The sequence below is a fragment of the Balaenoptera physalus genome (assembly GCF_965194825.1).
Source record: "Balaenoptera physalus genome assembly, chromosome: 17".
NCBI lineage: Eukaryota > Metazoa > Chordata > Mammalia > Artiodactyla > Balaenopteridae > Balaenoptera > Balaenoptera physalus.
In genome coordinates this window covers 57565062-57582957 of record NC_138895.1, presented here as the reverse complement: position 1 = coordinate 57582957, position 17896 = coordinate 57565062, and the positions used below count along the sequence as shown (strand labels likewise).

Below are 17896 nucleotides of genomic sequence, written 5' to 3'. Positions count from 1 at the left end.
TCTTTTTACAGGTCTCATGGAAATCCATCTATAAGAATACCATAATTTACTAAATCAATCTTCTAACGTTGAACTTTTAGATTGTTTCTATTTTTTCTCTACTATAAATATTTCCTCACAATGAACACCAAATGCATAAGTTTAAATGTTCGTGGTAACATTTTAAAAGAACTTTTCAAACTGACCTTGGGGGAGTCCAGAATCATTGCAAATGAACATGGGGGCTATTGCGGAATGTGTCACTACGTCTACCAGAGAGATTACGAGCCAGCACCACATAGCTGCTCCTTTTCAGGGCAGACGCTACCCGTGTAACGGACCCTAATTCCTCTTCTTTGACTGTTTCTTGGCTTTGTCTTGTTGGGCCCTATTAGCCTCCCACACCTACTTCCTCAGCTTTCAGCGTTTCCTCTTTGCTCTCCCCCAGGGGACCCTGACCAAGGCCTTGCTCCGAGTCTGCCCGCCAGGCACTGGGGCGCTTCAGGGGGCCCAGTCCTGTGCTCTCTGCTTTCTTCCTCAGCCTTTTTTGGAACTGACAGCTTAGACCAGCCCAGCTCTCTGTGACCACACGAGGGTTTTAAATTGTTCTGAGTAAGGCAGGAGTTACGGGAAGGATAAAGCGCGGTGCTGAGGCCGGGGAGTTGAAAACTTAGGGAAAACCCGCCGTTGGGCTGCACCCACCGGCCCTGCAAGGCCTGTACTCGCCCAGCTTTTAGACCCAAGAAGGAGCCTGGAATCAGCAACAGAGACATCAGTGGTTTAACGGGTGGGGGAAACTTACGTGTCTGAAGCGAGGTCCCGGAGCGACACCCCACCGCGTGCAGCTGACTGTGGACAGGACATGGCGGCAGCCTTCTCAGGAGACTGCCAGTTATATAGGGGGAATTGACATCAGGTGGGCTCATTAGTTACCAGGGAAACCAGCGAGGGGTACGCCCCTTCCGGCCCCTTTGATGAGAACCATCACCAGCTGGGGCCTGGGGCAAGTAATAGGCAAGTCAGTCATGTGCGTGGGGCTTAGGTGAAGTAGCCACTGGTCGGGCAAGGGATTACAGAGAGCAAGAGAACAGCCATGTTGAGTAGCCTGACCATACACCCACTCTCAGAGCACAGATCCCACCCTTTCCCTAGGTGCCTTTTAGCTATGATATTTGATATTCTACTTTACTTCCTTTCTGCCCCAGGCTAATGTTTCAGCGACTGCACCTGAGCTGCGAGTTTCATTTATTTCCATCTTCTGTTGGTAACATCTGGACCCCTACACTTTGAGAGGCCCTGGCTTCTGATTCTATCAGTCCTTCTGGCCCTCCTTGGAGCGCCTGGAGACCCAGGTGCTTCCCCTGCCTCTGCTCTCGGTAATGAAGAGGCCGTGCTGCTCAGCCATTTAGTCATTCTTTCATATTCACAGAAAAGCATAAAGACATTTGCTTAATTACAGGGCTTGATGCTGCCATGTGTCTCCCAATTTTCCGTGTGTGGTTTCATCAGTGTAACAGTCACTCTGCATGAATTTAAGACCTTTAATTGCTGGGGAAATTTCTCCAGGAGAAGTGAGATGCAAAGAGGGAAATTGACTTCCAGGATTCCATTTAAAGGATGCTTATTTGACTCTGGTCTTATTGCGGCGGAGCTGCTGCTTTGTGATTTGCATGTACAAACCAAAATTAAGCTTCTGGTTTGCATTCTTCATTTGCTAATGAAAGTTTGTATTTACCTGCAGGTGAAGATTTAGACCTCACTCTCTCCTGAGATCACTGTGAAAGAAGGGAATGAATCATTGGATGGTCTCTAAAACACGGAGAGAAAAATGCTGCAGGCTTTCACCATAAAATTGAATTACATGAATCTATCAGTTAATGTTTACAGATTGTGAGGAAGTAGAGTGTAGCCTCTGTGACTTTCCTCCAAATGCACTGAACAAATCCAGCCGGTCTAGGTTTGTTGGGTAGAATGCTTTGCCATCTCAGTGCAGAGTCTATAGGATTTCAAAACAACAGCTGGGGGGACTTCCCTGGTGGTCCAGTGACTAAGACTCCGTGCTCCCAATGCAGGGGGTCTGGGTTTGACCCCTGGTCAGGGAACTAGATCCCACATGCTACAACTAAGAGTTTGCACAACGCAACTAAGAGTTTGCGTGCCACAACTAAAGATCTGGCAAGCCGCAACCAAAGATCCCCCTTGTGGCAATGAAAATCCCGCATGCCACAATTAAGACCCAGTGCAGCCAAATAAATAAATAAATAAATATTAAAAACAAACAAACAAAACAACAGCTAGAAAGTAGAATAAATATCATCAAATACATTTGCTTTGAGCATCTTAAGAGCTAGATCTCCCTGTTTGATTTCAAAATTCCACTTTTATCAGATGTCAGTTGGTCAAACTAAGCAGTATTTTTTTCTTTCCAGTCATTTAGGGTCTAATGAAAGAAATATATGTTTCCCTCTGGCTCTGCCCCTCACTCAAACTGTCTGAATGCTTGAGGCTACTGCTGACTGAGATATGATCTGAAGCCAGGACTGATCATGTCTGAAGCTGGCATTACTATTCCTTGTTTGGGTAGGATTGAACTAAGATTTGAAGTAAGCTAAGGATCCCTTGAATTTTGGGGTTTTTTTTTCCATTTGTTCTTACAAGTTACAGAAAGAAGAAATAAACTAGCACATCTACTTTGTTCCTCAAATTTAATCTGTTTTCAATACAGCTGTAATTTTTACGAACCCTAAACAGGGATTTAGTCACCACTCTGGTGGGCCAGTGTCCTTCATTATTTACATTCATGAGCTGATTTGTATTAAAGGAGAAAAAGATGCCAGAGTTGGAAAGTTTTGTGATGAGTGTCTGAGAGGAGAGGTGGGGGAGAAGAAAAGGATATTATTATGGTGCTTTTTCCCAGCCTTGCAAGCTTATTTTTAGAGGAATCATTGCTACACACAGAATATAAGCAGTGGTATGCAGAACCAAGCTTATCTCAAAACATGGTATAAAATAGGGGAAAGAAGGGGATTTTACATGGAGCAGGGAAAGAAATGCAGTTGGTTTTTTTTTTGTTTTGTTCTTTTGGGGGGGGGGTTTGGGCAACTCTAACACTTTACACCTTTCAAAGTCAGAAGGGATGTTTCCTCGGGCAAATCTATATTGTCATGATGAGAACTGGCAGCCACGTCAGCTAGGAGATACTATCTTGTTGTTTTGCATCAGTAAAGAGGCTGAAGTTGAAGACAAATAAGACAGGTCCTGAGCAAAGTGATATACCCCCAGGTCTGCAAGAAATAACTGAAAGGGAGACTGAGGCCTTGTTGTTAGGCAGGTGGGTTGACCAGCCAGTGAAATTACGTAAAATACTAATGTTACTGTGACTTCATTTATATCCATAGACTGGTGAATCCCAGGAAGATCCAGAATATATTTGCTTCTATTTTAGACACAAATATCTATTTGGGACACCGGATTTCAATTTGCTTGGAAACGGAGACACTGCACTCTTGCCTTAGGGCACTTTGAGTTAATGTCACATTATTGGCAGACAAGATCATCCTTTTTTGCTTCATTTCCATTGTTTCAGCATATTTGCATTCGATGTCTTTTTCTAAAATCTGATGAGAAAACTTTTCTGTTTGTTTTGTGCTGTATCAAAATAGGAGATTGTAGAAAGCGGTATCCTCCAAGTGGGTGATAAGAACAAATGTGAAAACTGCCTCCTGGCAGAGGATAGTGTATGGAATGAGTTAGCTGCCTTTTTAAACAGAGGGCTGAGAATGGAGGGGGTGGGGTGTAGGAAGGGAAACACATAGGAGTTTTGGTGAGTCTTCTAGATTGTGAACTTGCAATGAGAACAGTAAGAGGATGAAGGGTACCAAGAGTAACTCTTAAACATTTTAAAGAAAGAATTTGTCACCCATTAGTAACTTAAATATTCAAATAGCTGCCTATCTGGTCGGCTCAGCTATCTATCTATCTATCTATCTATCTATCTATCTATCTATCTATCTATCTATGTATCTATCATCGATCATCTGTCATCTATCAGTCATCTACCTATCCATCCATCCATCTATCTTCCTTAAATATATGATGTCAATCCTCAGTACAATAAGGATATTTTCTTCAATTTATAGTGCCAGGAACAGAAAAATTATAACTTTATGTTTATGTGGCTTTGATTTTAAAAATTGTATATTTAATTTATGACATATTGCTTTTTTGGGGGGTAAAACAGTGGTAAATTGAATACACACTTAGGATCTTTTCTGGGAAATAGTCCCTGATCAGAGTAAAAAGAGTCTCTATCAATGAACTCTTGCACCATGCTGATGTTTTAGCATCCTGACCTTAATAATGCTCTGTGAGGGACCAGGAGGAGAATGAATGGGAAGAAAATGAGAATGGTTACGAGAAAGAGATGGTGGAGAAGGAGGTAGCATACTAGCTCATTTAGCACAACTAGTCACATGGCACCATTTGACTGCAGAGGGGTTGGGATAGGTAGTCTTCCTTGTGTCCATGATGGCGAAGAGAACCAGTAATTTTATGCTTTATACGGTGCTCACAAAGATAACTTTATTGGACATGGAAGCTCCAATTCCTTTGAAATTCTAAAAAAAAATTCTCACAATGTCTAGTGTTATCTATCTTTATTTAGTGACTCATGTGTGTGGCACTGTGCCAGATACATTGCACACATTTCTTATTTAAATTTACCTAAATGTTGTTTTGGTCACTTTATAGATGCTCAGGGAAATTACACAGCCACCCTGAGATTACATAGTTAATAGTTGTACTAGTGAGATTTCAACCAACATCTACTTTAAAGTCTCAAAAGTAAGCTCCCACATTGTGATTTGATATTCACCAAAGCTGGACTGATCAGTTTTTGTAGCAGCTGGTGAATGTTGAGATCATCTTCCCTTTGAGTTGACTCCTTTCTTCCACTGGCTGGAATTCTAAAAGTCTGGAGAGTCTAATTCCTGACACACTCTTCTTTTGGAGAACCATATTAGAGGCCTGGATTTTTCTCCATTACCATAATGATCAAAACATTATTTTTTTCTTTTAAAAACTCTATATAAGCCTCAGCATATAAAATGTCCTAAAACAAAATAATCCTTTCAGTTATTCTATTATAAACTGTATGGGTCACTACTTGTGATCCCAAATTAAAATCTGTCTTGTTACTTGGGGTAGATTTTTTTATGATAATACACACACACACACACACACACACACACACACACACACAAACACATACACAAGATCTTAATAATTTTTGTTGGTTTCTGGGACATTTTTCATTCCTACTTTGGTGGTTAATCAGAATTTTAAAACCTGTAACTAAGAGGTTCTTTCTCTTCCCAATAAACACTTGTATTTAAAATATTTAAAACATTGATGATCAAATTCTTCAAACACGCGCCTGCTTTGCTCTGGGAAATACACAATCAATAGTTGGGGCAGCATGTGTTTCTGCTCATCCCATTCCTGAAAAGACACTGAAATTCCCCTTCATGTGAATAGTAATCACAATGTTCAAGTGAGAACATAGGAGCTTAATGTTGGTCAGGTCTGCCTGGTCTTTGAGTCTCTTCAGTCTCCTTTCTAGGGCTGGGGTCACTTGACCTCACTTTGAAAGCTCAGTCTCATTCCAGGCTCTCAAATAAGTTGTGACTTCAGCTGGGTCTATGTAAGCACTTACAGCTCATGACTGTACTGCTCCACACAGCGTCAAGTCACCCATACTTCAGCGTGGCTCTGATTATTTACATTGATATTTGTCCAGTTAGATCTCTGAATATCATTAATTTCTTTCAAGTGCTCTCCTTGTCTAAGTCAATAAACAATTATGATGAACTTCCCAGCATCAAGTATATGTAGTGTAAGATGTATGCGACCAGTCATAGTGTTGGCACGCTGTAGATGTTACTACCCATTTGTTGCCTTAAATTGGATTATGTGGATGCCATTTTTCCTAATAGACTGGACTCCCTCTCTGTCTCCACAGATGGATGGGCCCTCACCTCAACTTCCTTCTCCCAGTGCCTGCTAAATGCAGGAAGCAGTTTTAATGCTGGGTTCCAATCTCTTTGGGTCTCCTAAGTGCCACTCTATTGATTATATCATACCAGTAATAAGACATGGTAATATTAATTTTCATAAAATCCCAAACATATGTAACTGATATAAGAAATTAAAGGACAGCAATTCATACTCACCGTATCCATTGCTGTTTCTGATCAGCGAGCAGAAGTACAGTGTGAGGTATAACCTAGGAGAACAATATGTAATGTGGGTAAACTTAGCAAATGCTCAATTTGAAAGAAGCTGTAGTTCACCATTTGGCTATAAAAGTGTGTTTCCACATCCTTCATATCTTAGCATTAAAAAGAACGTGTTCAATGTTCCAAGCAAAGGCCATGATTCTTTCAACTGTCTCCGATCCTTCTGGCAGCCAATTACATTCTTCCCAAAGAAAATGACTTATTGTGAATGAAGTAGCAGTGCTCCTATTAAATATTGAATATTAAATTCTGAAAGAACTTCTTTCAATAAATCCAACACAATATGATACTTGGAAAAGTTATTTTCATCAATCCTTGTTTTATTTCCTTTTCGTTGTTGTTATTGTATTTCTTCCCTTCGACTGTTGGGATACTGTCTAAAGATGTTTCTGTACACCTCTGTCCAGTCGTAGCTAATAGTACTAAGAAGCTAAACAAACAAACATTTTAATTGTTGCTATTGTCACCTCTTTTTCAGGGTTTTTTTTCAGTTTAAGAGTGAGTCTTTCTTAGACCTTGGAAATTGCCACAACCATGTCACCTGCCATAATAGCTGAAGACATAAGATGTGATTTTCAAGGTCTGGAGTGTGGGGTAAAAGTTGAAACACTGTTTTAATCAACAATGATGGAGTTTCTCTGAGGGTACCTTGGCAATGGCAGAGTCATTAGAAACTCCTTGAAGTCAACGAGTGTCCATTTTATAATACCTGTGAATGACTGAAGTCATGTAGTAGATCACGATATATTTTAGTCGATGAATGGTTATATGGATGAAATGAAGAAAGCTGTCTATGGTCAGTTTGGTTTTTTAATTGTTTTATGCTTCTCTATACTCTATAATCTGGCAGTGTGTTTGTGTGTGTGTATTTGGGGTTAGGATGGGGCTTTTCTGGTTTATACTACTATATAACAAAATACGAAGCTAACTGATTCAAGTGAGAGACATTCAAAAAGCTCCTTGCAAAAAAAATCCCTGCACTTGAATTATGGTTTGACAGTTATGAGCTTTGCTAGTGGTTTTGTTAAGAAGGTTTGCCTAATTTTGCCGTTTGACTAATTTAAAAAACTATCTTAATATCAAGATAATTCTGGATCTCATAGGGAAACATTCTAGGTCATACTTAGATGTTTCTATCTCCATTTTACAAATGCAATGATTATATGCTGAGTTAAATACTTATGAATTACATAAGAGAGATTGAGAAGAAAAAAGATGAATTGAAATGACAGGATCCTTTATGGTAGTATAGAGTAGTATAGAGAAACAACTTTTTTTTTTCTGTGATTCATACATGTTGTGCTATATTAGAAGTGTAAAAACTGATAACTATATGCAACGTCAGTTCTTTGAGATTTTAGAAGGCAATCTGATTGGAAACACAATGAGATCTATTCTTTGTGTTACTTTCTGATGATGATGTTTCTGATCTGCCACTGAGTAGACATTCACATAAAAATCGTAAAAAATTGTAAAATCCCAAATCAGAGCCTCCAACAAAGATTTGGGTGTGAATGTTATATTTTGGAGGTGACTCCAGAAAGCAGAAGTGAGAAATTTAGGAGAGAGGAACAAGGTAGGAAGAAAAGTTAATGAAGGGTATGTCTTTGAGCTGGTTACCAATATGGAAACTGGGGGCTGGTCAGGCTGAAGACCTTCTGAAGAACCTTTTGAAGATGCTCAGAAAGATGCGCCTCTTCCACCAGAAGGTGAGAGGCTGGCGCTTTTGTCCATTGGTTTTCATCCCTCACTGTTTTAATGTTGTCCCCAAGGACATTAACTCCCTTGAAATCTATGCTCAAGCTGAGTGGCTTCCCACAGCTTTGAAGGAAGTTGTGAGGCAGAAAAGCAGAGTCACCTTGGTTTGCTGGAGCTGGGAGGGAAGAAATGTGCGTGGAACTGTCCACCACAGCTGTGCTGAAATCATGGAAGCCAAAGAGGAGACGTGATGCAAGTCCCCACAGGTGGCTGCTACCACTGGTTGATTTGCATAGATTCATCTAATATTATCTCACCTTTTATAACAAATCTATCAGCAGAGGTCGCAGTTTTGTGGAGTGGATGGAGTGATCACATTTGGTGGGTTTTTATCTTATTTTATTTATTTTTATTTTTTAATTTTTTGACAGCACCACACAACTTGTAGGATCCTAGTTCCCCGACCAGGGATCGAACCAGGGTCCATGGCATTGGAAGCTCAGAGTCCTAACCACTGGACCTCCAGGGAGTTCCCTGGTGGATATTTATGTCAGAGGAAACAATATTAAATCATGAAGCTGAACATATTTTAAGGTTAGTATGAATAAGCAGATGGTGTTTGAGACTGAGGAGATCTAAGACTTTTAGTGTCTACATGCAATCTATACTCTTAGTAGTTATTATCTGTGGTATAAAATGCTTTCTGTCCATTAAATTTAATTATTTGCTAAACATATTCATTCACATCCATTAACAGATACTTTTGGTGGGTCCATTACATGCCAGGTAGTGTGCTAGTCGCTGCACTTTACTGACCATGGTGCATGAAAATGTGTCTTCATTGATTTTTATAGCATTTTTAGGAGATTTGGGAAAGAGGAATATGCTATTTGGTAAAATCCCACTAAACGAATGACCTGGGGTGGGGGCTGAGGAAAATTGACATTGCTGAAGGTGCTACACATCATAATATAAGAACAAATGTTTTGGAAGGTAAATAGGGTTAGTGGTGGCAAGGTTGTTTTATTCTTGAATAAAGAGGATTCAAAGAATCCACTGTTGTTCACTCAATGCTGCAGTGCTTCAAATGTTATTTTTTATTTTCTTTTTCTCATGTTCTCCAAGTGTGAAAGAATAAGGTCATTCAAGCAAAGTTTGAGATTTACTTAAGCAAGCATTTTCTTTTACATGGTAAGATGAACTTTATCAAATAGAGTCTGTGTACTAGAGCAGTGGCCCCAGGAATAAGCCAAATCCACTTCTACAAGAGCTGAACTTTATGGTCCACGTATTTTTTGCTTTGCTTATTCCAGGTAAGTTGGAGATTACTTGGAACTACAAAGGTAATGGAGCAAGCTGCTTTTCAATGATACACACAAGTACCTGGGTTTACTTTGCTATTGTTCAAAAAGGGACAGACACCTGAAACAATTACTTCAGTGCTGTCCACACTTCAGCCACTTGTTTAAACCTCATGATTTTTCGTCCTATCTAATATCAACATCGTGAACTCATTAACATCATTGACATCGTGAATTTGATGAGCTAGTCATATTTGCTCCAATACACATTAAAATGACTATTGAAATGGAAAACGTCTATCTCTGTGTTACTTATAATCATCTCAAAAAACCACAGTGGTACATGTTGGGTGCCACTGGATTAAAATGATGTTCTTCTGAGCAAGTGGTTAAGAGTCAAGTTGCACCAAAATGAAATAATTTGGAAGACAAAGAAAACTAAAGAGCCAGTTCTTTCAGTCTGATGCTTTATTGCTCACAATACACATATTGGTACAGACACAGTTTCCCACAGCAGAGCACACGATACTGTACTTTCTTAAAGAAGAGTCTTTGTCCCACAAGGACACAGCGATTAATTCCCAAGTGATGAAATGAGTCAGCATACAACTTTCTAAAACTGATAGAAGGAAGCCAACACATTCAGGAGCACATCAAAAGCAACATGCAAGTCCACGATGTCACAAGTAATCTGAAGCTAATCACTACTTGCTTTTCAATACAAATTTAATCTTGAAGCTTAAGTTCATGAAGGGCCTAGGTCCCTGAGCTAGCTCTGATTTCTATGGTTAACATAATTGGATAAATCCAGAGTTGTTAAGGACCCCTGGATAATATACACAGGTATAAATACTTTAAAATATATGGTGATGATATGATATAGAAACAAAGATATACATGTATATGTATATGTATATGTATATATATATATACACACATATTTTCCACTTCAAAAATTAAGACTATAAGAGTACTTTTGGAACTATAATGCTTATAAGACAAATAGTGTATTATATTTTCTATACATAATAAATGAAATATTTAGAAAGTAAATATAGCTGACCTATATGCTTTTAAACTCTATATTCTAGTGTATGGGTGAATATTTCCTCACCAAATATAAGCACAGGTAGGTTCTTGACTTCCTTTACTTTTCCTTTACTTGGAGTTTTATTGGTGGTGGCAAATATGAAAGGACTAGCTGCCTTCCTTAACCTCTCATGAAATGGACATACTTTGGACCAGTATCCATAATGTCCAGAGCCTTGCTCTAATGTTTATCTGTATCTCCCTGACCTCACTCATCTTATTTCTCCCACATGTATTGTCTTTTCTTTATCTAAATCAAACGAATCCTTGAAAGAAGTCCTGTGTTCTCTACAACGTTATCCTTAATGACTCCAGGCACCAAAGATGTCCCTTTTCCTCTGAAGAGTTCAATTGTTTGTAGTCTGAAATCACACAATTTGGCTTCCAGTTATGCATTCTGTATTTCTTATGTTTCTGTGTTAATATGTTATCACAAGATTGTAATCTCCTTGAGGGCAGAGGCAATGCATTAGTCTTGAATTATTAAATTAGGATGTGGAAGTGCTATTGAAATTGTCAAGCACTACACGTATGTAAGGAATTGTTCTGACCCTCATCTAGCACACTTAATGTAGTGCTTTTCACTGAGCTGGGAGAACGGTTTAGAAAAATAAAAACCACATAGAACTAGTTATCTTATTGTGTAGAAAGATTTAGAGGCAAATTGGACATCAGCAGAAAATTAAAAAATATATTAGCTTGCAATTCATTGATTTATTCATACATTTACCAGATACTTAGGGACATCATCCAAGTTTAGATAATTTGTGGAATACAAAGATGAAATAGACTTACTCTCAAGGAGTTTTTCATGTAGTTTGTTTATTAAGAATTATGATATGTAAGAGCCTTGAAGGTCTACACTGGGGACTATGCCTCAGTGGTTTTCAGGGTATGGTCAGAACGCTACAGGCATCAAAATTACCTAACAAGAATCTTGCGGCAACGTCAAATAAAGTGCATTTTAAGATAAGCTTCCAGATAATTCTTATGTATATTAAAGTGGGAGTGATTTATTATTCTTGGCTAAGGTGTAAACATTTAGCCTCCTTACTGGGGCATTTTGTGCCATTTCAGGAATACAGAAAATGTTCTTAATTGTCTTCTAAATTCAGACCTGTGGTTAAGTTCAATCTTATTCTACTGTCATGTTGTGTTTATTTTTCTGTTCTGGAAAGTCTCCATCTTCATCAATATCAGTTCATAACATTCTTGAGAAAGTTCATTCTCTCTTTCTTACAAGTCAGAGAAAGGCCATATGCACAAAAATTAAGTCCATTATTCTGTGAGGAATGAAATAATCACTTATGGGTGTTGCTTAGGGGCTCAAATAAGTTGCAGGAACTCTAGCCAACTCCATTGTTTTTATGCCATCCTTTTAACTTGTATAACTTTCAAAATGCTTTTATTTCCATTATTTCAGTTGAGAGCCTGTAGTACGGACTTGACCCAGATGCTCCTCCACGAGGATATACAGGTGATCATTGTGTGGATTTGCTGTTTATTGGCCATAAAACTGTCTTTTGTTCTCTTGCAGGATCCAGATTTGACAGTTCAGACAATGTGCTGTCCCAGCTGAGCTATTTCATCCAGCTTAATTTTTCCAGACATAATCTCTAAAATATAAACCAATCACCTCATGTTGGATTTGCCATAAATGTACTTGGTGTAGAAGAACGCAAACAAGCCTGACAACACTATCTACAAACATTCTTCGCAATTCTTTTCACAGAGATTACTCGAATATTAAAATCAGAACCATATAGATTTAGTTTATATCAGCATAGTCCATTTGGTTCTAACCGTCTCAGTAACAAAACTATTCCCCAATGGGCACTCTCGTAAATGAGCTTTTCTGCTGAGTGACTTGAGATTACAGACTAAACATAAAAACAAAAATATTACAGGGCTGTATCTGACCTTTCTCCCCCTGTGTGATCAATGAAGTTAAAAATTAATCAATATTTCTAATTATAGTTCATAAAATAGTATCATAATACATGAACGATCTTAATTGCTTCTTTAAAACATTTCTGATGTTTCTAATTCATATTCTAAATATTGCCAAAATGTTATATCTTGAGATGATATTATATTGATTTAGTTTTTCCTCATTGGATTGTGAAATCCTTAAGAATGGGGAGAGCCTTTTATTTAGTACAGTGTGATTTTCTTAAATTTCTGCAGTAGTTTTTCACATATGGAGTATTCTTTTATTGGTTTCTCAGTGAAGCTCTGAAATGCCAGACTTCTACATATCTGTGAGGGAAAAAACATTGAGCAGCTCAACTCTACACATGACTCCCCACCGTGAAAATTGAGACATAAATAGAAACTTTAGAAGCATCAGTTCTTCCACAATTTGAACATGATTTTATGAAACACAGAAGTGTTCAGAGCAAGTATATATATACATATATATATATACACACACATACATATTACATATATTTGAAAGAGTACACTTAAGATAGTTCATGTCCAGGTTTAGTCTTGAATAAAGTCACATAAAACTGGCTGCTCTGAGGAAAACCATGTTTGTGGAGGGAGAAGAATTTGATAGGGGAGGTGGGGAAGGAGAGAAAAATATATTTATTACTACAGAGTGCTGTAAGACTTCTTCCTGTGTATTACTCTAAAAACTTATATTTGCTCAGCCAAATCCTGGTTTTGATGGTTATTTACTGTGGACAACTACAGATAAACAGAAAACAAATTGCTAGCGATGTTCATACTCTGCTTTTTCCAAGGAGAACAAGTGACTCCAAATATTTGAAATAAATGTTCTTTTAGCCTGGATGGACTTGTTGTCTGTGGCTGCTCCATCGTTCACATCCAGTTCCCTTACTCCATGAACAAACAGTCCAACCCCTTTGTGAACTGCACTTGGGAGACATAAATAATGTTGCATATATTATTTATAGAATTCATAGAGCCATGGGTAAGCTATTTAAAATCTCCTTTTCCTCCAAAAAGTTAATCTTTTCTCTCTTCTATCATGTTTATAGATTTAACATAGTTTGGAATGATGTAACTCTTATTCTTTAAGAGTAGTCCATAACCGTGTGGACTCAGCTTTACTATGACATACTGTCATTATTACTCCAACACATTCTTCTGAAAATGAAACAATTCAAGTATCTATTTAAGACTTAGTTACACTAACCTAAGTTTTATGGCTATAGTTTTCTTTTGACTTAACTAGTTGTTTAGCACAAATCAGCCATGTGTTTGGGTATATTGTCAAGGTGTATTGTTCCGTGCATTTGGCCTGTTTAAGAGTGATTACAGTTTTCACTTTTCTCATTTCTCTTTAGCGTTTAGAATATTTGTGTTGGAGTGAAGCTCTAGAACTAAACTCCTAATACTGATGGAGAAGTCTTAAGAGGAAATTTATGTCTGCTTGTTTTATTCATGATCTGTGCCCTTTACCTAATTACCTCAGGTCCAAGATCTAACCAAAGACACTCAGCAATTAATGAAATTAGAAGTAATAAAATAGCTCAAGGAATTTCATTAAGGGAGGCCTTAATAACATCACTACGTCAGCAATTTTCAATCTCTTTATTTTTCATTTGATGGTTTGTTAACTTTTGATTATTTATGGCAATATTTTATGATTTAGTACAGTGTGATAAAGAATACCTTAAAAAGTTATATTTCTGCTGTGTAAACCCAAATATCTATTGGATATTGCATGGAAACATTTAATTTCATAATGGCATTTGCTTTAGAGTTGAAACGCTATGAACTGTGTTCTTCTGAATTTCCCATGTGGTCTAAAACTAACAGATTATTAGCAAATAACTTTTTAAACATTAAAACAAAAACTGAGCCCATATATTAAATTTCCAAAGGTGGGAAGAGTATATTGTGTTCTGTGTATAACATATAAAACTAATCATAATTTTTTTCAACATCTGATATTACCACTCTGCAAAGAATATATATTTTTTTATTATTTAAGCCATCAGGTCACAAGAATTTCAATCAGCATGCTGGCTTAAAAAAAGAAAAAAGAAAGACATTTCTTCGTTTTCTTTCCCTAATATCGACACACTTTAGGGAATTAATCCCTGATCCCTGGTCTTATCATAAGAAAATCACAGCTGTAGTGAGACTGTGATGAAGATAATGTTGATTAAATACCTACCAGCATGCCTGAGACATAGTAGATGCTCAATGATATTAGTTCTTTTCCATAATGAAAAAAATCTAATACATTCCAATCCCCATGGATAAGCAATTTACGCATCCATGTGTATGTGCTTATATGCACCTGCATACGTGCATGTGTGATTTGGGGTTGGGTAACTCTAGTGCTCTATCTCTATGATCCCAAAATTAATATTTAATCCAGGATGAAAAGTCAGTTAAAATAGTTTTCTTAGTGTCGTGCATATAGACCTTTAGTGTATTTCCTATAAGTGTTTGCTTGCATTGGTTTACTGAAACAGTGACAGGATAAGAATGTTTTCATGGAGTAGATGAGGCCAATTTTCACCAAAGCATATTCGGGACTGAGGTTCTGGATGGCAGAGTCTCCATGAAGCAGCATTTAAAAACTGACGTTTCCAAAATAGAGTGATATATCCTTCATAAAGAAGGTGTTTGTGTGGGTAATTATCATTAGCAATTAGGTTTCAGGAAAAAATCCACAAGATAAGGATATACCCTGGAAAGGGAAAATGCCAGTCTACGGGGCACTTAGGAGTACACAGTACTTTTTGACCCAGTCATGAAAAATCAGCTATTACTGAACCAACACCAAGGGCGATTTTTACACTTGGCCAAATCTTAGTAGGTGAGTCAACTGAAAGGGATTAAAGTAGGACCTGACAGATTCACATTCACACCTCTCTAATAATCACTGGAATAGAAGAGCAGGCCTAAGTCATAACTATAAAGAGATATTAATAATGAGATGAAATTAGTTTTGGCTCTATTGGAAATAAAGCCAACAAATTTTGCATTGCTTTGATTTAGAATCTGTAAACAAAATGTCACAAGCATTTAAAAAAAAAAAAAGAGAGAGAGAGAACCTACAAATGACAAGCAGGCAGGAAGGAAAGACACTTGCACACAAGTTAAAATCCATAGAATACAATGCTCAGTGGGGAGTCTTCAGCTGGAAGTGTAATAGTCAGCCTTTGGCTGACTTAGAATAGCAACTAAGCTTTTGAGAATGTTTCAGACTTTTAGCTAGATTCAGCTAGAAGGATTTGCTTGACATGGCTCAGTAGTTTATAGGATTTTCTTCTCAAATGCTCAAATAGGATTTTCTTCCTTAAAAGTCTCAGAGGAAGAAGTAAAACCTTATTTTGAATACTTGGTCTTGTCTTGGCTAATTTTCAATATTAATTATATGTTAGTATGTATCTTCACAGTTATTTAATCTTGATATTTCTCCTGTCTCACCCATCATTTAGAAGCCTTGCAGAGTACAGAGCTGGATTTATCTAAATATCAAATCTACATGTCTTCTCAATTAGTAATTTCGGCTATTTTGGGGTTTGGCTATTTACATTAAAGTTGAATGGTGACCATCTACACTTTGTAAGATATAAAAATCAACTCAGAATTTTATAAGCATTATGACTTTTTTTTCATATGGTGAATATATTTGTTTGAAATCTCATTTTTACTCATCAAATTTTTTTCTATTTTTCCCTGTAGTTTTAAATATTCATGAAAATAGCACTGCACTTTATTAAAATGAAATGCTAAATGAAAACATTAAAAATTTTCATGTTGCCAAACTACCACATGTATAAATAATTTGGGGGCAGGGTGAGAAAATACGTTTGATAAACTTATTTTGAATAAGGTAAACTGATGTCTAGGTTTTATCTAAACTTCACAGCCCCAGAAAATACAGTCTCAAATTAAATGGAAAATTTCCACCATTTGGATTTTTCACAGATCTGCTCAGTTTTTCTATGATATACATTTTCTTGATACGAGAAGGAAGCTGTGAATCATTCTAATGGGTTAAAGTGTCTTGGGGCAGTATGTGTTAGAGCACTGGCGAGGACTTTATCTGCTCTGTCGTCACATACGAGTATTGGCTCTTTCCTCTCTTGGGTTGATAACTGCACAGATTCTCATTTTCTTTATCATCCATTTTCTTCTACTCCATGAATCAACTTTGGCTAACGGTTATTTCAGAAGCCAAGCAGGTGTCATCAAAAGACACTTTCGTGGCAGACAAGTAAGTGTCAGTGACAGTGATGCCATCAAGCTCTGTGCTGAAATGATCTGACTCCTTGATGACGCTGTAATTGAGGGCCACGCTGTAGTTAGCCGGTTTCTCCACTGGCTTCTGCTTACAGTTGCAGAGCTTTCTGAAGGCTGCACGGAATTTCTGGGACATGAGATTGTAAATCACTGGGTTGATGGCACTGTTGAGATAAATGCAAATTCTGCAAAAGAGCAAGAACCAATTTTCTTGGAAAGGGCTGGAGAGAAATGAGTTGACAACCACAAGAGTTCTGTAGGGCATCCATAAAAGGGCGAACAGAATGACAACCACTGCCAGCATCTTGGTGACCTACGGAGAAACAGAAATGCAAAGCAAACACAAATGAAAACAAAACAGAACCAAAACGTGAAAATAAAACGACTCCCCCTCTGCCCTCCTCCAGCATTTAGTTCCCAAGATGTAGTCCGAGACAAGGACTTAAGTGCAGGCAGTTTACAGTATTTGGGAGATGAACCCAGGAAGCAGGATTAAAGGCATAGAAGAAAGTGTGACAGAGGAGGAAAAGCCAAAATAGGGTGTGTTTTTGAGACAACTCCCACTGTGGGCAACTGTGGATCAAGTAATGCATTTCGGGATCATCTATCCAGAGACAGGGAAGCTGAGGCATTTATCTACTGGCTGCCATCTCCCCTTTGTTGAGAGGTGCCTTAGGGGCTTTAAATGCACGGTACTTCCAAGTTTCACCTACCTGGAAACTCCTAGGGGCTTTAGACAGAACCTTGAGGCGGAGAAGAGGAGAGACAGTCAGGGGACATTGGATACCGGTAGTGCAGTGTTCTCAGCAAGCAGGAACCATCCACAATAGCCATGAAATCATGGCTGAAACCACAGTCTGTGTAAGAGGATGTGACCCAGGGCACCAAAAGTGTCTGCGGTGAACACTAGGAGACCTAGGGTCTAATCCCATCTTTACTCACCTTTCTTTCAACAGCAATACTTTACATATTTTAAAATAAGTTTTTAGTTATCTATAGTCTCTTACAGAGTTTGACAAATTTCAGCTTCCTCAGCCCAGACTTTCTAGATGTTCTGAACTTGAAAACTACTGCAAATAGAAGGAACTGATACTTCCTCTTTCATCCTTCTTAACCTCTCAGCTGTTTCCCTAAAGCCCTCTCCACCAGCCTCTATCTTGTTCTGGCATTGAGAGAGATCCTGTTTTTAGACAGGGCTTTTAAAAGTTCTTTAGTGTAGAAATAAGGATTTCACAGCTAGATACCTACTCTGTCATGAGTATCTACTATAAATTCAGCTCCTTGTACTTAATCCTA

At 38.0% G+C, this 17896-nt stretch overlaps 1 protein-coding gene across 1 annotated transcript in view; it reads right to left on the bottom strand.

Annotated features, from left to right (window-relative positions):
• Positions 1–5220: 5220 nt before the first annotated feature.
• TRHR (thyrotropin releasing hormone receptor) overlaps positions 5221–17896 on the bottom strand; it is a 54975-nt gene continuing 42299 nt past the window's right edge. The window contains exon 2 of the mRNA XM_082434326.1: positions 5221–16913. Within this exon, the coding sequence (XP_082290452.1) occupies positions 16506–16913 (408 nt within the window). The 3' untranslated portion in view covers positions 5221–16505. The remainder of the gene's footprint in view (positions 16914–17896) is intronic.